Raw genomic sequence first — 18,326 nt, 5'->3', positions numbered from 1 at the left:
GAGCTAGAAAGGAATGGGGGTGAGGTAGGGTGGGGTGGAGGCAGCGAGGCGGGGCGAGCCGGCAGGCTGCGGCGGCCGGGCGAGGCCGAGGGGCGGGGCGAGGCCGAGGGGCGGGGCGGGGCGAAACCGAGGGGCGGGGCGAAACCGAGGGGCGGGGCGGGGCGAGACCGAGGGGAGAGGTGGGAGGGGCGGGCTCCTGGCCGAGACCGGCTGGACTGTCTGTGGGGACTCACGAGCAGCGGCGATGGGCCCCGCGGCGCGGCTGGCGCTGCTGCTGGCGTCGCTGCTGGCGGTCGGGTCCGGGAGCCCGGCGGTAGCTGCGGAGCGGGGGGACACGTTCTCGGCGCTGACCAGCGTGGCGCGCGCCCTGGGCCCCGAGCGCCAGCTGCTGGGGCTGCTGCGGCGCTACCTGCTCGGAGAAGAGGCGCGGCTGCGGGACCTAACCAGGTGAGCGCATGGGGGAAGGGGGCGACAGAGGGCCTGAGTGCGGGAGACTGACTCATAGGGCGAGTCTGAGTCACCGTGTGATCCCAGACTCATTGTCACCCTGTGTGGGACCCCAGACCCAGTGTCATGCTCTGAGACTGACACTGTATGGGTGGGGAGAGACTTTGAGGTTGTGTGACCCCAGAGCCATTGTCATACTGTGTGGGACCCTCAAGACACTGTGGCATGGAGTAGTGGCGAAACTGAGATGGAATATGACCCGAGAGGCACTGAGTCACAGTGTCAGACCCCAGACTCTGTCACACACATACAGTAACACCCCAGATCCAGTGTCACACAGTGAAGTTGATACACTGGAAAAGTGTGGTGGGGTGACTGAGGCCACACATGACCTCACAAGGTGCTGTGTCAAGCCATGTGGGACCCCAGACTGTGTCGTCCTGAACAGATGATGCAGTGACAGACACTGCGAGAGTGAGATGGTAGGAATGCAGTGATGCTAGGGCCTCATGTGTGTTGACCTTGTGAGGGACACTGAGTGAGCCTATGAGAAACACCACGTGACCCAGCAAACCTGTGTTTGGTATGAGGAGTCAGGTGTGGTTCTGTGACCCTGTGTGAAATGCACACGTCCCTGGGACTGGATGGACATGACACTGTGGATATCATGCTGTGCATGTGAGAGATGCTGAGTAATTGTCCAGGTCATTATATATCACTATATGAATACTACTTCATGTTGACTAAGTCATTCAACACATATGTCTGAGTGTCTCCTAGGGGCCACACTAGTTCTAGACACTGGGGATAAAATGGTGGACAAGATCCAACCCTGCCCTCAAGGAACTTGGAGTCTGTACTGTCATAATTGTTAATCAGGGAGGTCCATCTCCTTTGCTCTCAGCTCTTCCTTCTCTTAACTCATGGTAAAAGCTCCCTAAATACTGGTTAAATAATAAATGAGTTGTTATATGTGTGATGAAGTATTTGAAAAACTATATGTCATGCTGGAGGATACTGAGTGTAGCACATGTGAGCAGATGCTCAGCCAATATTGCTTTGCTATGCAATCAAGAGACTCTAGAGCTACACACTGTGGGATATAATATAAATAAGTCTTGGGACACTGGGACACTGTAATCATGTATTGACTCTGTGTCAAACTATGAAAGATGAATGATTGTATATGATATCATGTGTGTTAGTATATGTTGTGCCTTCTCTGCTTGGGACATAGAGAATGCCCATAACACTGTGAGAAGCAGTGGTGTGACGACACCACTTTAAAAATATAATTCATATTGTATTTATATCATGTGACCTCCCACTGGAAACAACCACAGCTGAGACAACAGAAGGATGTTTGACAACGCACTGCTTATAAAACTGAAAGTGAGTGAGATTGTATGTGATAATAATACCGATTCTGGGGCGACATGGAAGAAGGCGACAGGTTACACTGTGACTGTGTAAGAGAGCTCATGTAGAAGAATCCAAGTTTGTGGGGGCGTGTGTGAAAGATCTTGTTTGTTACTCAACGGTGACTGAATGATGGTGTGACTTCATGTATGTAGCTTGCATATAAGCAGTTATTTGCATGTTTAAATTTACTGTTAGTTTGAGATGACTAGGTTTATATATATATAGAATGTATGTGAGTGTGTATTAATTTTGTTTAACAATAAACGGATAATAATTTAGATAATTCTCATTGTCTTCTCGGAATAGCATAGTTGCCTAGCATTCTGTGAATCCATTTTTACAGAGAAAAGTGTTTTAATTTTGTTTTTAGTCCAGAATGATCAGAGACCAAGTTAATTGATGGAAATGGATTTTTTTTTTTTTTTTTTTTTTTTTATTTCAGAACCCAACATGCTCCCTGCTGCCCATGTGCTTGTTTTCATACCCCGAATCCCTTTCCCTGGATGGCTCAGATGGAGATTGGTGTCAGGATCCTGGGCCGGGTCTTTCTGCGAAAAGGCTCAGAAGAGAGCTCTTGCAACATTGACCAAAGCAGCTGGTCAGGGTGCCCCTTCTGCATTCTAGTTTTGTCACTGTCACAGCTTGTCACACAGAATCCTTTGACTTGGGTTTATATTTCTCTCTTTTAACATGATTAACATGTATTGCTCTCTTTTAACATAATTAAAATGTGAGAAAACTAAACTTTAGAGAGATAAATTAGTTTCTCCGAGATTATAAACCTACAAGGTAGCAAATCTAGGAGTAGAACACAATTTTTTTGTGCTTTTTTGTCTTTAATTATGATAGAATATACATAACAAAATTTACCATTTCAGTCCTTTTTAAGTGTACAGTTCAGCAGCATTAAATACATTCACAGTGCTGTGCAGCCATCACCACCATCTATTTCCAGAATATTTTCATCCCAAACAAAATATAACACAGTTCTTTTGATTGTTAATCCAACTCTCTTTCCGTCATGCTATGCTGTCCCTGCTGCTTGCTTTATGTGATATACCAGGATGACAGATGAAGTCCATAACTACCTGAGGTTTTATGAGAGGCCACAGCGGATTAAGAGTCTGGATTCAGGAATTAAACAGTCCTCCATTTAAATCCCTGGCTCTGATTTAGGATAAGTTTCTTTAACTCTTTAAGCTTTGGTTTCAAATCTGTAAAATAATGAAAATAATAGTTCCTAGCCCCATGGGGTTGTTAGGAGGACTACATAGCCATGTAAGGGATTTATCATTGTGTTGGAATATAATAGAATAATTACTCAAGAAATGTTAGTTCTTTATGATTGTGGTTTATTTTAAGTATGGCTGGTGAAACTAGTCCCCACTTTTGGCTTTAAGTATTATCTGGGATTATGAGAGTCCAGATAGTAAAAAAGAATCAGAAGAATTCACGTTCTTTAGTGAGTCCTACACTTTTATTTTTGTAAAGTTTAGATTAATATTTTGGGGATGCTGTCATTCTGTTCTTCAGTCAGTGCTTTAAAACCTAGTGAAATGTTTGCCTTTTAAAACAAGTTCTTGCTCATTTTTCTATACTCCCAGTCTGGTGATCTTATGTAACTTGAGATGTTATTTCTAATAGCCTCAGTTGATATGCTTCTTTGAATTTCTAGATTGAGAAATGAAATATTTCTTGATTTTAAAACTACTCCCTACTCCATGTTAATGAATGAAAATTATACTATTTATAGAAAGTAAAGTTAAAGTGAACCCCTAATTTTTTGTTTTTGCAGTTTGAAAAACCACCAAGAGTAAAAGAGTCATAACAGCAGAATTATTTCTCTGCTAAGAATTAAGCATTCAGAATGTTTCAGAAGAACTGAGACAAAGCCATTTTTGAATTCCAAGGGAGAGATATACTGAATTGGAAAATACAATGTAATGCTATTGGATAACCTTCCCAGGCTATATTTAATGCAGGGATTGAGTTGCAAATTTTATATGTAGATTCTTAAAGGAAAGGATCTGATTTTCCACTCTCAGCAGCATTTGTTAAAGCACATGCCATTTAGAAAACCCTGAGGTTTGAATTCAGCATCTTGAAACTCCATCTCTGGAAACCAACTATTTGCTTTTAGGCCAGGCATAGCTCCAACATTAGGATTCCAAACCAGCCTCATATATCAGTTGACAGGCTTTTTTCCTCCTTGTGCGACAGAAAAATGGCAAACCTGAGCCCTGGATTGAATTGGTGAGCAGCAGTAATGGTCAAACCCCTGACCTAAACGAATAGAACTTGTCATGCAAATTGGCGGGAAGTAAAGAGGATGAGAAGATAAAGAAGTGCGCCTTTGAGCTGGTGGATGACTTAGGGCAAATAGCCGCTCTGCCTTGCCTCTCTTCCTTTGTGCCTCACTTCCCTCTGATTCCTGTTAAACATTAGTCCTTGGACACCAAATTTATTTATTCATTTGTGGAAAAGGTGATAGGAAGAAATAATAGAATGGTCATGCTGGAAAGATCCACAGAGATCTTCTAGTCTATACCAATCCTTTCATATTACAGAAGAGGAGACTTAGAGGTGGTTGGAGGCTGGGCCAGGATAAACCTCAGGTCTCCTCTCACTCCTCCCTATCCAACTGTCTTATAAAATCCCTGCCCCGTCAGCCTCAGTTGTTCCTGGACACTTACTCTTCAGGCTGGACTCACGCCCAAGTCTCTGCTCATAAGTTTTTTCATCTAGCAGTGGAATATCTTTCACTAACTGGTTCCATATGGAGCCGAAGCAGGAAATAATAGGCAGTGGAAAAAAAAAGAAAATCACAAAAAAGAACCCCACACCCTGGAGTCTGGTTTAGTTTCAAAACCCTAGAGTTGCTACTCTCAAATTGCCCTGTCTTTGAGATCAGGGACAACCTGGGACTTGCCCGGCTTCCCGTTTTCCTCCGTGGGGCACCCAGATTCTTGTTTCTTAGTTTATACTTGGATTCCCAGCAGTCATCTTCTATTTCAGGCCCCACCCTTGAGAAATCCATAAATCAGACCCTGCTTCAAAGGGTTGAGCTCCCCCCACCTGCCCACTCCCACTAGTCTTCACTGCCATTCCCTTTGCTCTCGTGGAAAGCTCCCACTCTTTCCTGAGGATGCCTGAATTCTCACGTGTTCCTGCACACTTAAACAGAATCATAAAAGTCCATATCCTTTTCACTTTGCATGCACTCTTTTGTTTTTTTACTTCCGTTGTCATTGTTTTTGAAATTAATAATTTTAAAACAAGGGGAGAAAGCTCTTAGAGGGCAGGACTAGAACTCAAGTCTGCTATATTATAGATAATAAATTTCAATAATATAAATCTCTTTAATATCTTAGAAATGGAATAACCATAGTACACTAGGAAAGTATACTATGGTTACTTCAGGCCCCACATGTCTGGCCTGTTTCTGCAAATGTTGCCGTGTGACTGGCCAAGCCAGAAGAGTTGGCAGCAGGCTGGTCGGCCCCACTTCTTCATTCCTCCTGTACTGTCATCACCAGTTTCTGCATCATCTGCTTCCTGAATACCTCCCTTGAATCGATTCCATTCTCTGTCCTCACTGCCTTGGTATAGACCTTCATCATCTCTTGCCTAAGTTTTGAAACGGCCTCTGAACTGGGTTCTCTCCCTCCAGTCACTTCCACCTCTGAACACTCCTCCCCATCTTCTCACCGATTTATATACATAAGTCATAGCACTGGTCCCCCTCTCATTTAAAATCTTTTGATGACTCCTAATTGTCTCAGCCAGGCCTTTGAGGCGCTGTTCATTTCTTCCTGTCTTTCTTCCACCTACCCTGTGCTCCAGCAATACTGAACTGCTCATGGTGCCCTGATGTTTCTCTCTGTGCTTTGCATATGTAGAACCGTCTCTGCCTAGAAGAGAGAGGCCTCCTCCTCCCTTGCTCATTATTTGCATTTACCCTTCAAGTCTTGGTTTGTTATGTCCTCTGTAAAACCTTCCCTGACCTACTCTGGCTAAGTTAATCACCCACTTTCTGTACTCCCCCCCCCCCCCCAGTCTTATTCTTAAATCTGAGGTTGCATCTGTAGTGCAATTATTTGGATCTATCTTACCCAGTAGACTGGGAGTACTGAGACATAGGTTATTGCCTTATTCAAATTTCTGTTCCTGGCTCCTAGAAGAGTGTCTTTCATTCATTCTTTTGTAGAAATAGTTTTGAGCTTAGGTATAGAGTTATGAGAAAAAGTTATTTTCTTGCCTGTGAAATCTTTGCGCATTGACCCCATCTTGCCTTCATTTAGCATGGACTCTGGCATCTAGCAAGTGACCAGTATAGACTGACTTACTGAATGAACAAACATCTATCAAGCCTCTGGGCCTTTGTACACACTGGTCCTTGTTGGCACAAAACACTTTTCCTTTCTTCTTTGTTCTAGCTCCCTTGGAAACAACATGGCAAAATCAGCTAAAAACTCGGGCTTCAGAGTCAGGTAGACTTGGGTTCAAATCCTGGCTTTACCATTTATTTACTAACAGTGTGGCCTTTTTTCAGTTTCTTCTCCTATGAAAGTTTCTTCTCCTATAAAAAGGGCATGATAAAATCTACTCAGAGGGTGTTGGGGGGATTAAATAAGGCAATATATTTAAAGCAATTAGCAGGGTACCTAACACATGATAAGGTGGCTATTAAAATTTTAACTAATCCCTCCTACTCCCTTTATCCAGTATATGAACTGATGAGTATATAAAAATGAGGACAAAAAGTAAATGAATAATAGGGAGGGATGAGGGGTTGGGATGTTTGGGGTATTATTTTTTTTGATTTAATTTTTATTTGTATTCTTTTTATTTGTGGTAATGAAAATGTTCAAAAATTGATTCTGGTGATGAATGCACAACTATATAATGGTGCTGTGAACAACTGATTGTACACTGTGGATGATTGTATAGTTGGTGAACGTATCTCAATAAAGTTCAATTAAAAATTTTTTTAAAAACTAATCCTTTGAGACCCATATCAAGTGCTCTCTCCTCTTGGAAATCTTCCCTTACACCTTCTTACTCCCACATGGGTTAGGTGCCCTGCCTAGAAGTTGCCATAGCCCTAAAGGTAATGAATCCAATAACATTTTTGAACCTCTACCAGATCCTAAGTATTGGGTATAGAGTAATGAGAGAAAAATTTTATTTTCTTGTCTGTGAACTCTTTGAGACCTGGACCCTGTCTTCCCTTTGTATCTGCGGCATCTAGAATGGTGCCTGATGCACAGTAATTGGCTGGTATAAATTGACTTATTGAATAAACAAATGAGTGGACTTACCTTTGTTGTATTTGTGGTTTCCACATTCTTTGCCTACTCATGGCCTATTGATTTGAGTGTTATGTGATTCTGCAGGGGTTCTGCATTTCCATTTTAGCTATTCTTTATGTATATATGCACCATGCCAACCTTCCCTCAGTATAGTGGTTGTACAGTAGGTGAGAACATTCTTCTCCTCTCTTTCAGGTTCTATGACAAGGTGCTTTCTCTGCATGAGGATTCAGCAACCCCTGTGGCTAATCCTCTGCTTGCATTTACTCTCATCAAACGCCTGCAGTCTGACTGGAGGAATGTGGTGCATAGTCTGGAGGCCAGTGAAAACATCCGGGGTGAGGAGAAGGAGGGCTGGGGGGTGAGGGGAAGAGAGCAGGGTCTATCTCTTGACTCAGTGCCAAGGAGAGAGATTTTGATGGGATATGAGGAAGGGTAGTGACATGCATAGGTGTTAGTGATCTTCTTAGCTTCCGCTAATACGGAGAACTAGGTTCCCTTGTTAATATGTTTATATGATGATAGATTTGAAAGGACTTTCATATGCATTCTCTTATTTGATCTTCACTACAATCCTGTAAAGAAAGACAGGATATATCATCCCTTGTTTTTATATGTTGAAAGACATGGCCTTCTAATAATTTCTGTTTCATGAAGTTGTTGCTACAGTGTGAGCTGTATGTAGCAAGATCATTTACGCTACTTTGTTCTTTAAGGAGTTTGTTGGCTTTCAGAAAGAGGCGGCATTGTCCCTCCAAAAAGGCAAGATTCCTGGAGACAGATAGGATGGGACAATACGGTGAAAGTGAATGCCTTAATTTTCGCAACATAGCATTTGTTCCTCATTCAGAAAAGTGGATTTAAGCATCCACACAGTGCCAAGAACTATGCTTGCCATTGGGAACATAAAGATGAATAAAACATTATCTTTGTCAAAACCACAATGAGATACCACCTCACTCAGTAGGATGGCTATTATTTAAAAAATGGAAAATAACAAGTGTTGGTGAGAATGTGGAGAAATTGGAGCCCTTATACATTGTTGGTGGGAATGTAAAATGGTACAACCCCTGTGGAAAATGGTTTGGCGGTTCCTCAAAAAGTGAAACAGAATTACCATATGACCCAGCAATTCCTCTGTTAGGTATATACCCAAAAGAATTAAAAGCAGGGACTCAAATAGATACTTTTTATGCTTTTATCCATAGCAGCATTATTCACAGAAGCCAAAAGGTGGCAATAACCCCAGATGACTGGATAGACAAAATGTAGTCTAGACATACAATGGAATATTATTCAGCCGTAGAAATGAATGAAGTACTGATACATGCTACAACATGGATGAACCTTGAGGACATCATGTTGAATGAAATAAGGCAGACAAAAGGGACAAATGTATGATTCCATTTATATGAAATATAGAGAAAAAGCAAATTCACAGAGACAGAAAGTAGATTAGAGGTAACCAGGGGTTGGAGAGAGGGGAAATGAGGAGTTATTGCTTAATGGGTAAAGAATTTCTGTTTTGGGTAATGAAAAAATTTACTAATGGAAGGTGGTGATGGTAGCAGAACATTGTAAAAGTAATTAATGCCACTGAATTGTACACTTAAAAATAATAAAAATAGCAAATTTTATGGCATATATATATGTGACTACAATTAAAAACAAAAACAAACGAAGCCATTATCTTTGCTCAGGAAATATCTGAACAGGTGATCGTGCTTTGCATATATGCTGAATGCTCACTGCCTGTTTTCTGGATGGTGACTGATGTTTTCATGACCTTTACAGCTCTGAAGGATGGTTATGAGAAGGTGGAGCAAGACCTTCCAGCCTTCGAGGACCTCGAGGGAGCGGCGAGGGCGCTGATGCGGCTGCAGGATGTGTACATGCTCAACGTGAAAGGGCTTGCCAGGGGCGTCTTCCAGAGAGTCACTGGCTCTGCCGTCACTGATGTGTACAGTCCCAGGCGGCTTTTCTCCCTCACAGCGGATGACTGCTTCCAAGTTGGCAAGGTAACCACGTTCAGAGAGAAGGCGAATTGTTTGGCTGTAGTTTCTTGTGGATTAAATAACTATGTCCTGATTGCTTTTACCTGTATCTAATTTTTACAGCAACCTTGCAAATTTAGAATTATTCCCATTTCAGATGAAGAAACTGAGGTTCAGAGAGGGCAAATAATTTGCCTAAGGTTACGCTATTTAAAGTAGCAGAACTAGGTTTCAAACCCATGTCTTTTAATGCCAGATCCCATGCTCTTCCCATCATAGCTCAGTGATCATATATTTAGGACACTCATGAGAATGAAAGGAGTATTGTTAATTATGCCAAGACAACAGACATAAATGGGGACCATCCTGAGCAAATGCTCATTTGGTCTCCCTAACTGTAGCACCCTGCCAGTAAATGAGCTGGCAAATGAAAAGAGGAAGGAGATTTAATTTAAAGGGTAGGGAAAGGGATAAGAGGTGGTGATATAAAGGTAAGGTGAGAAACTCTCAGAAAACCTCCTGAGACTTTCTGGAATCCCTTGCAACATTTCCTAAGCATTAAGAAATACTTAAAAACAAAAAACAAAACAAAACAAAAAACCCAAGGCCATTCACTTTTACATTACTTGAAGAAATACCCTTTAAGAACATCCCATATAACGTATATAACTAATTTTTTATCATAAATTATGACAACACTTGAGGTCATTTTGTGATATATTCTTTGCCAGCCTTTGCTTTAAGCAGTAATGGAGTAAATCTTTTTTTAATTTTAAAGATGTATGTTGCAGGAAAATGACTTTTTTTCTGTTCCCTACCATTTTCATTAGCAGATCTAAGATTGAGCCTGATGATTCCAAGTTTTGGTGTCAGTCCTCCAAAGCATGCAGAGTAGTGGGTTGCCCTAAGACTCTCTATGTACCATTTTCCCTTTTCCAGGCTCCTGCTTGGAATCGGAGCTCAATCATCAAGTTCAAGGCTAATTTAAATTTAAACCAGTTAAAATAGCTCCATGTATGAGACCAACATATGCTTCATTAATGAAGCCTTTCTGAAATCAAAACCGTATGTTGAAAATACAGTGAATAACTTCTTGAAAGCCTCACAGGCAGTCTTTATTTCTGTATTTGTTTATTTATTTTTAAATATGAAACATTTGAAACATTAGAAAAACGTAAAATGACATAATAAGCAATTAAATCTACAATTGAGATTAAAGATATGTTCAAATTTTGCTATATTTGTGTCAGATTTTGTAAGGGATGTTACTTATAGTTAAAGCCCCTTTTCTATTTCTTCTCACCACTCCCACCCCTTCTTCTCTACCTTTGTGTTCCAGTTTGCTAAAGCTGCCAAAAGGCGATATACCATAAAGGGACTGGCTTTTAACAATGGGGATTTATTAGGTTGCAAATTTACAGTCCTAAGGCCAGGAATTTGTCCTCATTAAGGCATCAAGAAGTAGATACCTTAGGTGAGGAAAGGCCAATGACATCCAGGGTTCCCCTGTCACATGGGAAGGCACATGGTGACGTCTGTTGTTCAATGGCTCTCTCTCAGCTCCTGTGCATCCTTGCTTGTTCTCCCAGGACATTTCTCTCTAAACATCTGGGTGTCCTCTCTTAGCTTCTCCAGGGCAAACTCTGGGCTTCATCTCTTAGCTTCTCTCCTGGTTCTGGTTTCAAGGGCTGACTCCAAAATGTCTCTGGACATTTTCTCTCTAAGCATCTGGATCTGTGTCGGTTCTGAGCTCTCTCTTTCTCTCTGAGCTCTCTTAAGGACTCCAGTAAATAATTAAGACCCACCTTGAATGGGCAGGGTCACATCTCCATGGAGATAATCTAATCAAAAGGTCCCACCCATAATTGGGTGAGTCAGTTCTCCATGGAAACAACCTAGTCAAAAGATCCCACCCACAATGGGTCTGCCCCCACTAGAGTGGATTAAAAGAACATAGTCTTTTATGGGGTACATAACACATTCAAACCAGCACACTTTGCCCAGGTAACCATTATTCTGAAGTTAGTGTGTATTATTCCCATGCATAGTTTGTGCTTTTCACTATATATGTATGTTTCTATAAACTTGCTTCGTAGGTTTTAAAAAAAATTTGCTTAAATGAAATCATGTTGCTTATTCTCTTTTGCAACTTATTCTGTTTCATTTAGCAATATGTTTTGGAGATTTATCCATAAAGACATATTAGGATTCATTCATTTTTATCACTGTTCTATAATCCATGGAATGAATATACTGCAGTTTAATTATATTTTACTCTTACTACCCTACTGTATTACTCTTTTTGATCTTATTAACAGTGTTTCAGTGAATATCCTTGTACATATCTCCTATGCACATGTGGGCAAGTTTTTCCAGGGAAGATAGCTAACTATAAAATTGCTGGTAGAAGTAAAATTTCTTATTTGATCCATGAGTCATGTAGAAGTATGTTTTAAAATTTTCAAATCTATTGGATGTTTTATGTATGTTGCTTTATTGTGAAGAAATAGACTATGAGAAGAATTTGGTTCTTTGGCATTTGTTGAGATTTGCTTTGCAGTTTATTTTGAGACTTATTTTGGATGTGAATCTATTATTGTTCCAATTGGGATTCTATATATGTCTATTAAAGTAAGTATATTAATTGGCTGATTCACACCTTCTATATCCTTTTGAATCTTATGCCTGCTTGATCTTTCAAATATTAAGATGTTGAAATGTCCAACTGTGATTGTATCTTTAATCAATTTCTTCTTTTAATCTTGTCCAATTTTGCTTTATACATGTAAGATCATATTATTAAGTTCAGACAAGTTTGGAATTATTATAGATTTCTAATAAATTGTTCCTTTTATTATTATATAGTGGCTCTTTTTATTCCAAAATGGTGCTTTTTGCCTTAAAGTTTATTTTGTCTGATGTTAATATATCTACACTACTTTTTTTGGTTGAGATTTGTTTAGCATATATCTGCCATCCTTGTACTTTCAACCTTTGCACCCTTATGTTTTAGGTGTGTCTTTTTATAAACAGCATATAACTGGATTTTTAAAAATCCAATTTTAGAATTTGTGTTTAATAAGCTAGTTTAGACCATTTACATTTATTGTGGTGACTAATGTATTAAGATTAATTTATACCACCTAATTTTGTATTTTTGTTTTCTATTCTTTTCTTTCTTTTTTTAATCCTTTTTTTTTTTTTTTTTTGATGTATACCATGTTCTTGATCTACTTCCTTTGTCAAACATAGGTTTTGTGAATATTTTTCTCTGTCTGTGGGTAACATTCATTTTTTTAAATTCAGTTTTATTGCGATGTATTCACATACCGTACAGTCATCCAAAGTGTACAATCAGTTGTTCACAGTACCATTATATAGTTGTACATTCATTACCAGAATTAATTTTTGAACATTTTCATTACTGCAAAAAAAAAGAATAAGAATAAAAATTAAAGTAAAAAAGAGCACCCAAAACATCCCATCCTCCCCATCCCTTCATATTATTCATTTGCTTTTTGTCCCCATTTTTCTACTCATCTGTCTATACACTGGATAAAGGGAGTGTGGGCCACAAGGTTTTCACAATCACATGGTCACACAGCATAAGCTGTATAGTTATACAGTCGTCTTCAAGAATCAAGGCTAATGGGTTGCAGTTCAACAGTTTCAGATATTTCCTTCTAGCTATTCCAATACACTAAAAACTAAAATGGGATATCTATACAACACATAAGAATAACCTCCAGAATGTCCTCTGGACTCCATTTGAAATCTTTCAGCCACTGAAACTTTATTTTGTATCATTTCTCTTCCCCCTTTGGTCAAGAAGACTTTGTCAGTCCTACAATGCCAGGTCCAGGCTCATCTGTGGGAGTCACGTCCCACATTGCCAGGGAGATTTACACCCCTGGGGGTCATGTCCCATGTAGCGGGTAAGGCAGTGAGTTCACTGCTGAGTTGGCTTAGCTAGAGAGAGAGAGGCCACATCTGAGCAACAAAGAGATTCTCTGGGGAAGACTCTTAGGCACAGTTATAAATAGGCTTAGCCTCTCCTTTGTAGTAACAAGCTTCATAAGGGCAAGCCCCAAGATCAAGGGCTTGGACTTCTAAATTCGTGGTCCTCAGTCCTTGTGAGAATATCAGTAATTCCCCAGGTGGGGAAGTTTAATTTTTCTGCATTTTCCCCCAGTCCCTCAAGGGGGCTTTGCAAATACATTTTTATTCTCTGCCCAAATTACTCTGGGATGTATTAGGGTTTCACAATAACCTGCTCAAACCAACCAGACCTCACTCCCTATTGAAAGTTCCATATAATTATGGTATTTGAATAAACTGACCGTACAAGTTAAATTAGATAGCATGATGCAGAAAATACAGAGTTTGCACCAAATAAACATCTCTTACTTTGGTTTCACACAGAAGTTGAAGTTTTAAAAACAGTGTCAATATCGTCCTTTACCCTTAGGCTGATTTACCTTAGTCTTAACCAAGTCCATTTTGTTCATTTCTCTCATTGAAGTCTGATTTCTTTTTCAGCTTCTTTAACATTTGTGTATAGGGTAATGCTGACATTTATAGCTGCCAGATTCTGGTTTTGAGTCTTAGGGGTCACGTCACACAGATACCCAAAGTTCCAGGGACCAACCAGGTTATACACAAATAGCTCAGAATTTAGAAATAACCATTACCACTCAGGAATAGATGTAACTGCTATAAGAGCTTACAATCTTGGAAACTTTACCATAAGCCTTCCTCTGATAACCTATGCTCTCAGATTCAATTCTCAGAGTTTGCACATTATAGTTAGTCCATATTAGTGAGGCGTTATAATGTTTTTCTTCTCGTTTCTGATTTATTCAACTCAACATACTGTCCTCAATGTCCATTCACCTCACAACTTCACTCATTCTTGTAGCAGTTCTGTGTTCCATTGTATGTATTCACCACAGTTCTCCATTCCATTCATCAGTTGGTGTACCCTTAGGCCACCTTCTTCCACTGCTAATCATGAATACTGCCACCATATATCCCACTGTGCAAATGTCCATGCATGTCCCTCTTTTCAGTTCTTTCAAGTACATACCCGGTAACAGGGTTGCAGGACCATATGGCAACCCCATGCTTACTGCTTAGCTTCCTGTGGAACCACCACACTGCCCTCCAGATGGGCTGCACCATTCTACTTCCCCACTGTGCCAGTTCGATGTATTATGTCCCCCAAAATGCCATTATCTTTGATGCAATCTTCTGTGGGCAGACATATTAGTGTTGATTAGAGTTTGGAATCCTTTGGGTGTTTCCATAGAGATGTGATTCAGTCAACTGTGGATAAGACCTTTGGTTGGATAATTTCCATGGAGGTGTTGCCCCACCCATTCAGGGTGGGTCTGAATTAAATTATTGGAGCACTATATAAGCTCAGACAGAAGGAGCAAGCTTGCTACAGCCAAGAGGGACACTTTGAAGAATGCACTGGAGCTGAGAGAGTAGCTTCAGATGACAGATAGTTTGAAGATGACCGTTGAAAGTAGACTCCTGCTCTGGAGAAGCTAAATGAGGACAAACACCCCAAGAGCAACCAAGAGTGACATTTTTGAGGAACTGCAGCCTAGAGAGGAATGTCCTGGGAGAAGCCATTTTGAAACCAGAACTCTGGAGCAGACACCAGCCATGTGCCTTCCCAGCTAACAGAGGTTTTCCAGACACCATTGGCCATCCTCCAGTGAAGGTACCGAATTGCTGATGCATTACCTTGGACACTTTATGGCCTTAAGACTGTAACTGTGTAACCAAATAAACCCCCTTTTATGAAAGCCAATCCATCTCTGGTGTTTTGCATTCCAGCAGCATTAGCAAACTATAACACCCACCAACAGTAATTAGGTACATTCCTCTCTTCACATTTCCTCCAGCACTTGTATACCTCTGTTTATTTTTTAAACGGTTTTATTCACATACCATACATTGCCTCCTAAGTAAACAATCAGAGGTTCCCAGTAAAATCACACAGTTATGCATTCACCACCACAATCTGTATGAAAACATTTCCATTTCTTCCACAAAGAAAGAGGAAGAGGGGAAAAAACTAACAAGGAAAAAATATGACTAAAAAAAAAAGAAAAGGAAAAGGAAAATAAACTAAAATGCAATAGAAAGGTCAGACCACAACAACCAACACCAAGTATCCCATACCCTGCTCTTATAGCCCTCTCTTATAGATATTTAGCTTTGGTATATTGCTTTTATTACAATTAATGGAAGCATATTATAGTGCTACTGTTAATTATAGACTCTAATTCATATTGATTATATTTTTTCCCCAATACAATCCCATTTTCAAAACCTTGCAAAATTGACATTCATTTGTTCTACCTCATGTAAAAACCTTCCTATATTTGTACATTTAATCACAATCATTGACCACTCTAGGTTTCACTAAGTTATAGAGTCCCAGTCTTTATCTTCTATCTTTCCTTCTGGTGTCATACATACCTCTAACCTTCCTATTTCAACTGTACTCACAGTCATATTTGTACGCTGTGCTTACAATATTGTGCTACCATCACCCAGTATTTTGCTACCCATTTCTGGGACTATACAATCAATCCTGTTGAACATTCTATACTCCTTCAGCATCAAATGGCCAATGTCTACCCTCTTCCTATCTCCTGAAGTCTTCATTTCTACACTCTTCTCCAAACCTCTGTCTCCTGTCTTTTCCTATCTGTCTGTAGCACTCCCTTTAGTATTTCTGTAGAGGAGGTCTCCTGTTCATGAACTCTCCCAGTGGCTGTTTGTCTGTAAATATCTTAAACTCTCCCTCATTTTTAAAGGATAGTTTGCCAGATATAGGATTCTTAGTTGGCAGTTTTTCTCTTTCAGTATCTTGAATATATCATACCACTGCCTTCTCACCTCCATGGTTTCTGCTGAGAATTCTGCACTTAGTCTTATCAAGCTTCCTTTGTCTGTGACGGATTGCTTTTCTCTAGCTGCTTTCAGAATTCTCTCTTTGTCTTTGACATTTGACAATTTGATTGGTAAGTGTCTTGGAGTAGCTCTATTTGGATCAGTTCTGTTGGGGGTATGCTGTGCTTCTTGGACCTGTAATTTTATGTCAATAAGATTTGGTAAATTTTCATGATTATTTCCTCTATTATTCTTTCTTCCCCCTTTCCCTTCTCTTCTACTTCTGGAACACCTATAACACGTATGTTCATGTTGTCGTTCAGTTCCCTGAGATGTTGCTCATATTTTTCCATCGTTTTCCCTATCTGTTCTTTTGTGTGCAGGATTTCAGATGTGTTGTCCTCTAGTTCACTGATTCTTTCTTCTGCCTCTCCAAGTCTGCTGCTGTATGTTTCCATCGTGTTTTTCATCTCTTCTATTGTGCCTTTCATTTCCATAAGTTATGCCATTTGTTTTTTCAAGCTTATGAATTCTTCCTTATGGTCACTCTGTGTCTTCTTTGTATCCTTCATCTCTTTTTTCACATTTTCTTTCAACTTGATGATTTGATTTAGAAGATTTGTTTGAACATCTTTAGTTAGTTGTTTCAACTCCTGAATCTCAGTTAAGTTGTTAGTTTTTTTCCTTTGACTGGGCTGTATCTTCATGTTTCCTGGTGCGGCTCATGATTTTTTGCTCTCTAGGCATCTGATTTTCTTGATTAGTTTATTCTGGAGGTTGTTTTCTCTCTTTAGCTTGGGTTTTCTTGTTGGTTGTCTTTGATCTCTATCTTTTCCTTGTTTCTCTTGCTGGCCAGTTGTCAGATTGGTTCTGGCCCACCGTCTCAGCCCCCCAAAACCAGGTGCCCACTGTGGCCTGCCATAAGGATGGGAGATAGGCACTGGGCACCCCAGCAAGTTCATTGTGTGTGGTAATACAGATCTGCTGGCTTCCAGTGGTGCTCTGTTTTCCTCCAATCAGCAAGACCTGAGTTTGTTTTAGAGCCCTGCTTTGACAGTTGGGTCATCTGTATTTCTCAGCCAAAACAGGGCTGGGTTTCTGTGCAGGGCATATAGACGAGCTCCTGGGTCCTAATAAAGGGTGTGAGCATCTTTTTAAAAGTGTTCTATTCCCTTGCACCTTCTGGACTGTCCAGCAGATGTTTGCCTCTGAGCATAGGCTGCATCTACACAGGTGAAGTGAAGCTGCAGGTTTCCTATGCCCTCACATTGCCAGCCAAAATCTCACTCAATGTGGGTCTCATCTGTGGCAGAGTATTTCCTCAGCTGACCCAGTACTCCAGCTGTCCCCAAGGCAAGGAAACGGCTAGCTGCTGCTTCCTTTGAGGGTGGGGGAAGGGCTTTCAGACCCAGGGTTGGAAACACAGACTCTGACCACATTTTCTCAGTCTCTTTGTCCCTCAGTGACCTGGGCCTTGAAGTGTTCTCCCCTATCCCCTGGGTCTTCAAACCGTGGGAGTATGTCTCACTGCTGTGAGAGATTTTATATTCTGGGTCCATGGTGGGAGGGGTCCTGTCTGCTGTTTCTGTGCCTTTCTGATACCAAGACTGAGTGAGGGGGACAGGAGAGGACTGGCTGGTCTCTCTTCTTCTTTCTTCAATTCGGCATCTGAAGAGTCCTTCTCCAGTCTATATCCTCCTCCAGAGTTTCAAACAATTCAGAATTGTCCTTTTTGTTATTGAATCTCTGGAGAGAAGTTTTCAGTAGCTGTTTATGTCACCATGTTGATGATGTCACCCCCCACATTCATTTTTTTAATGTGTCTTTTGATGGAATCTATCATTTTTTTCTTTCATGGTTGTTGCTTTCTGGGTCCTAAGAAATCTTTGCCTATCCCCATATCTCAAAGATATTCTCCTATGTTTTTTTCTAAAAGCTTTATAATTTTAGCATTTATGTTTAGGTCTGTGATCCATCTTGAATCAATTTTTGTGTATGGTACAAAACTAGAAATTGAGATTAATTTTTGTCTTTATGGATATCCAATAGTTCTAGCATCATATGTTGAAAATATTTGCCTTTCTCCATTGAATTGCTTTGTCTTTGTTTTCAAAATCAATTGATCATACATGTGTGGGTCTGTTTCTGGATTCTCTATTTAAAAAAATTAATCTGTAAGACAGAACAAAGACATGGATCATGTAATAATGTGGATGAACCTTGAGGACATTATGTTGAG

At 40.3% G+C, this 18,326-nt stretch overlaps 1 protein-coding gene across 2 annotated transcripts in view; it reads left to right on the top strand.

Moving 5' to 3' along the window:
• The first annotated feature begins 244 nt into the window (after window positions 1–244).
• P4HA3 (prolyl 4-hydroxylase subunit alpha 3) overlaps window positions 245–18,326 on the top strand; it is a 58,598-nt gene continuing 40,516 nt past the window's right edge. For both annotated transcript variants that reach the window (XM_037841306.1, XM_037841304.1), the window contains exons 1-3: window positions 245–447; window positions 7,377–7,519; window positions 8,976–9,199. In XM_037841306.1, coding sequence (XP_037697234.1) covers window positions 245–447; window positions 7,377–7,519; window positions 8,976–9,199 — 570 coding nt within the window. The remainder of the gene's footprint in view (window positions 448–7,376; window positions 7,520–8,975; window positions 9,200–18,326) is intronic.

Source organism: Choloepus didactylus, chromosome 6 (genome assembly GCF_015220235.1).
Source record: "Choloepus didactylus isolate mChoDid1 chromosome 6, mChoDid1.pri, whole genome shotgun sequence".
In the NCBI taxonomy this organism is placed as follows: Eukaryota; Metazoa; Chordata; class Mammalia; order Pilosa; family Megalonychidae; genus Choloepus; species Choloepus didactylus.
The sequence above is the reverse complement of the archived record's forward strand: the minus strand, read 5'-3'. Positions and strand labels throughout refer to the sequence as shown.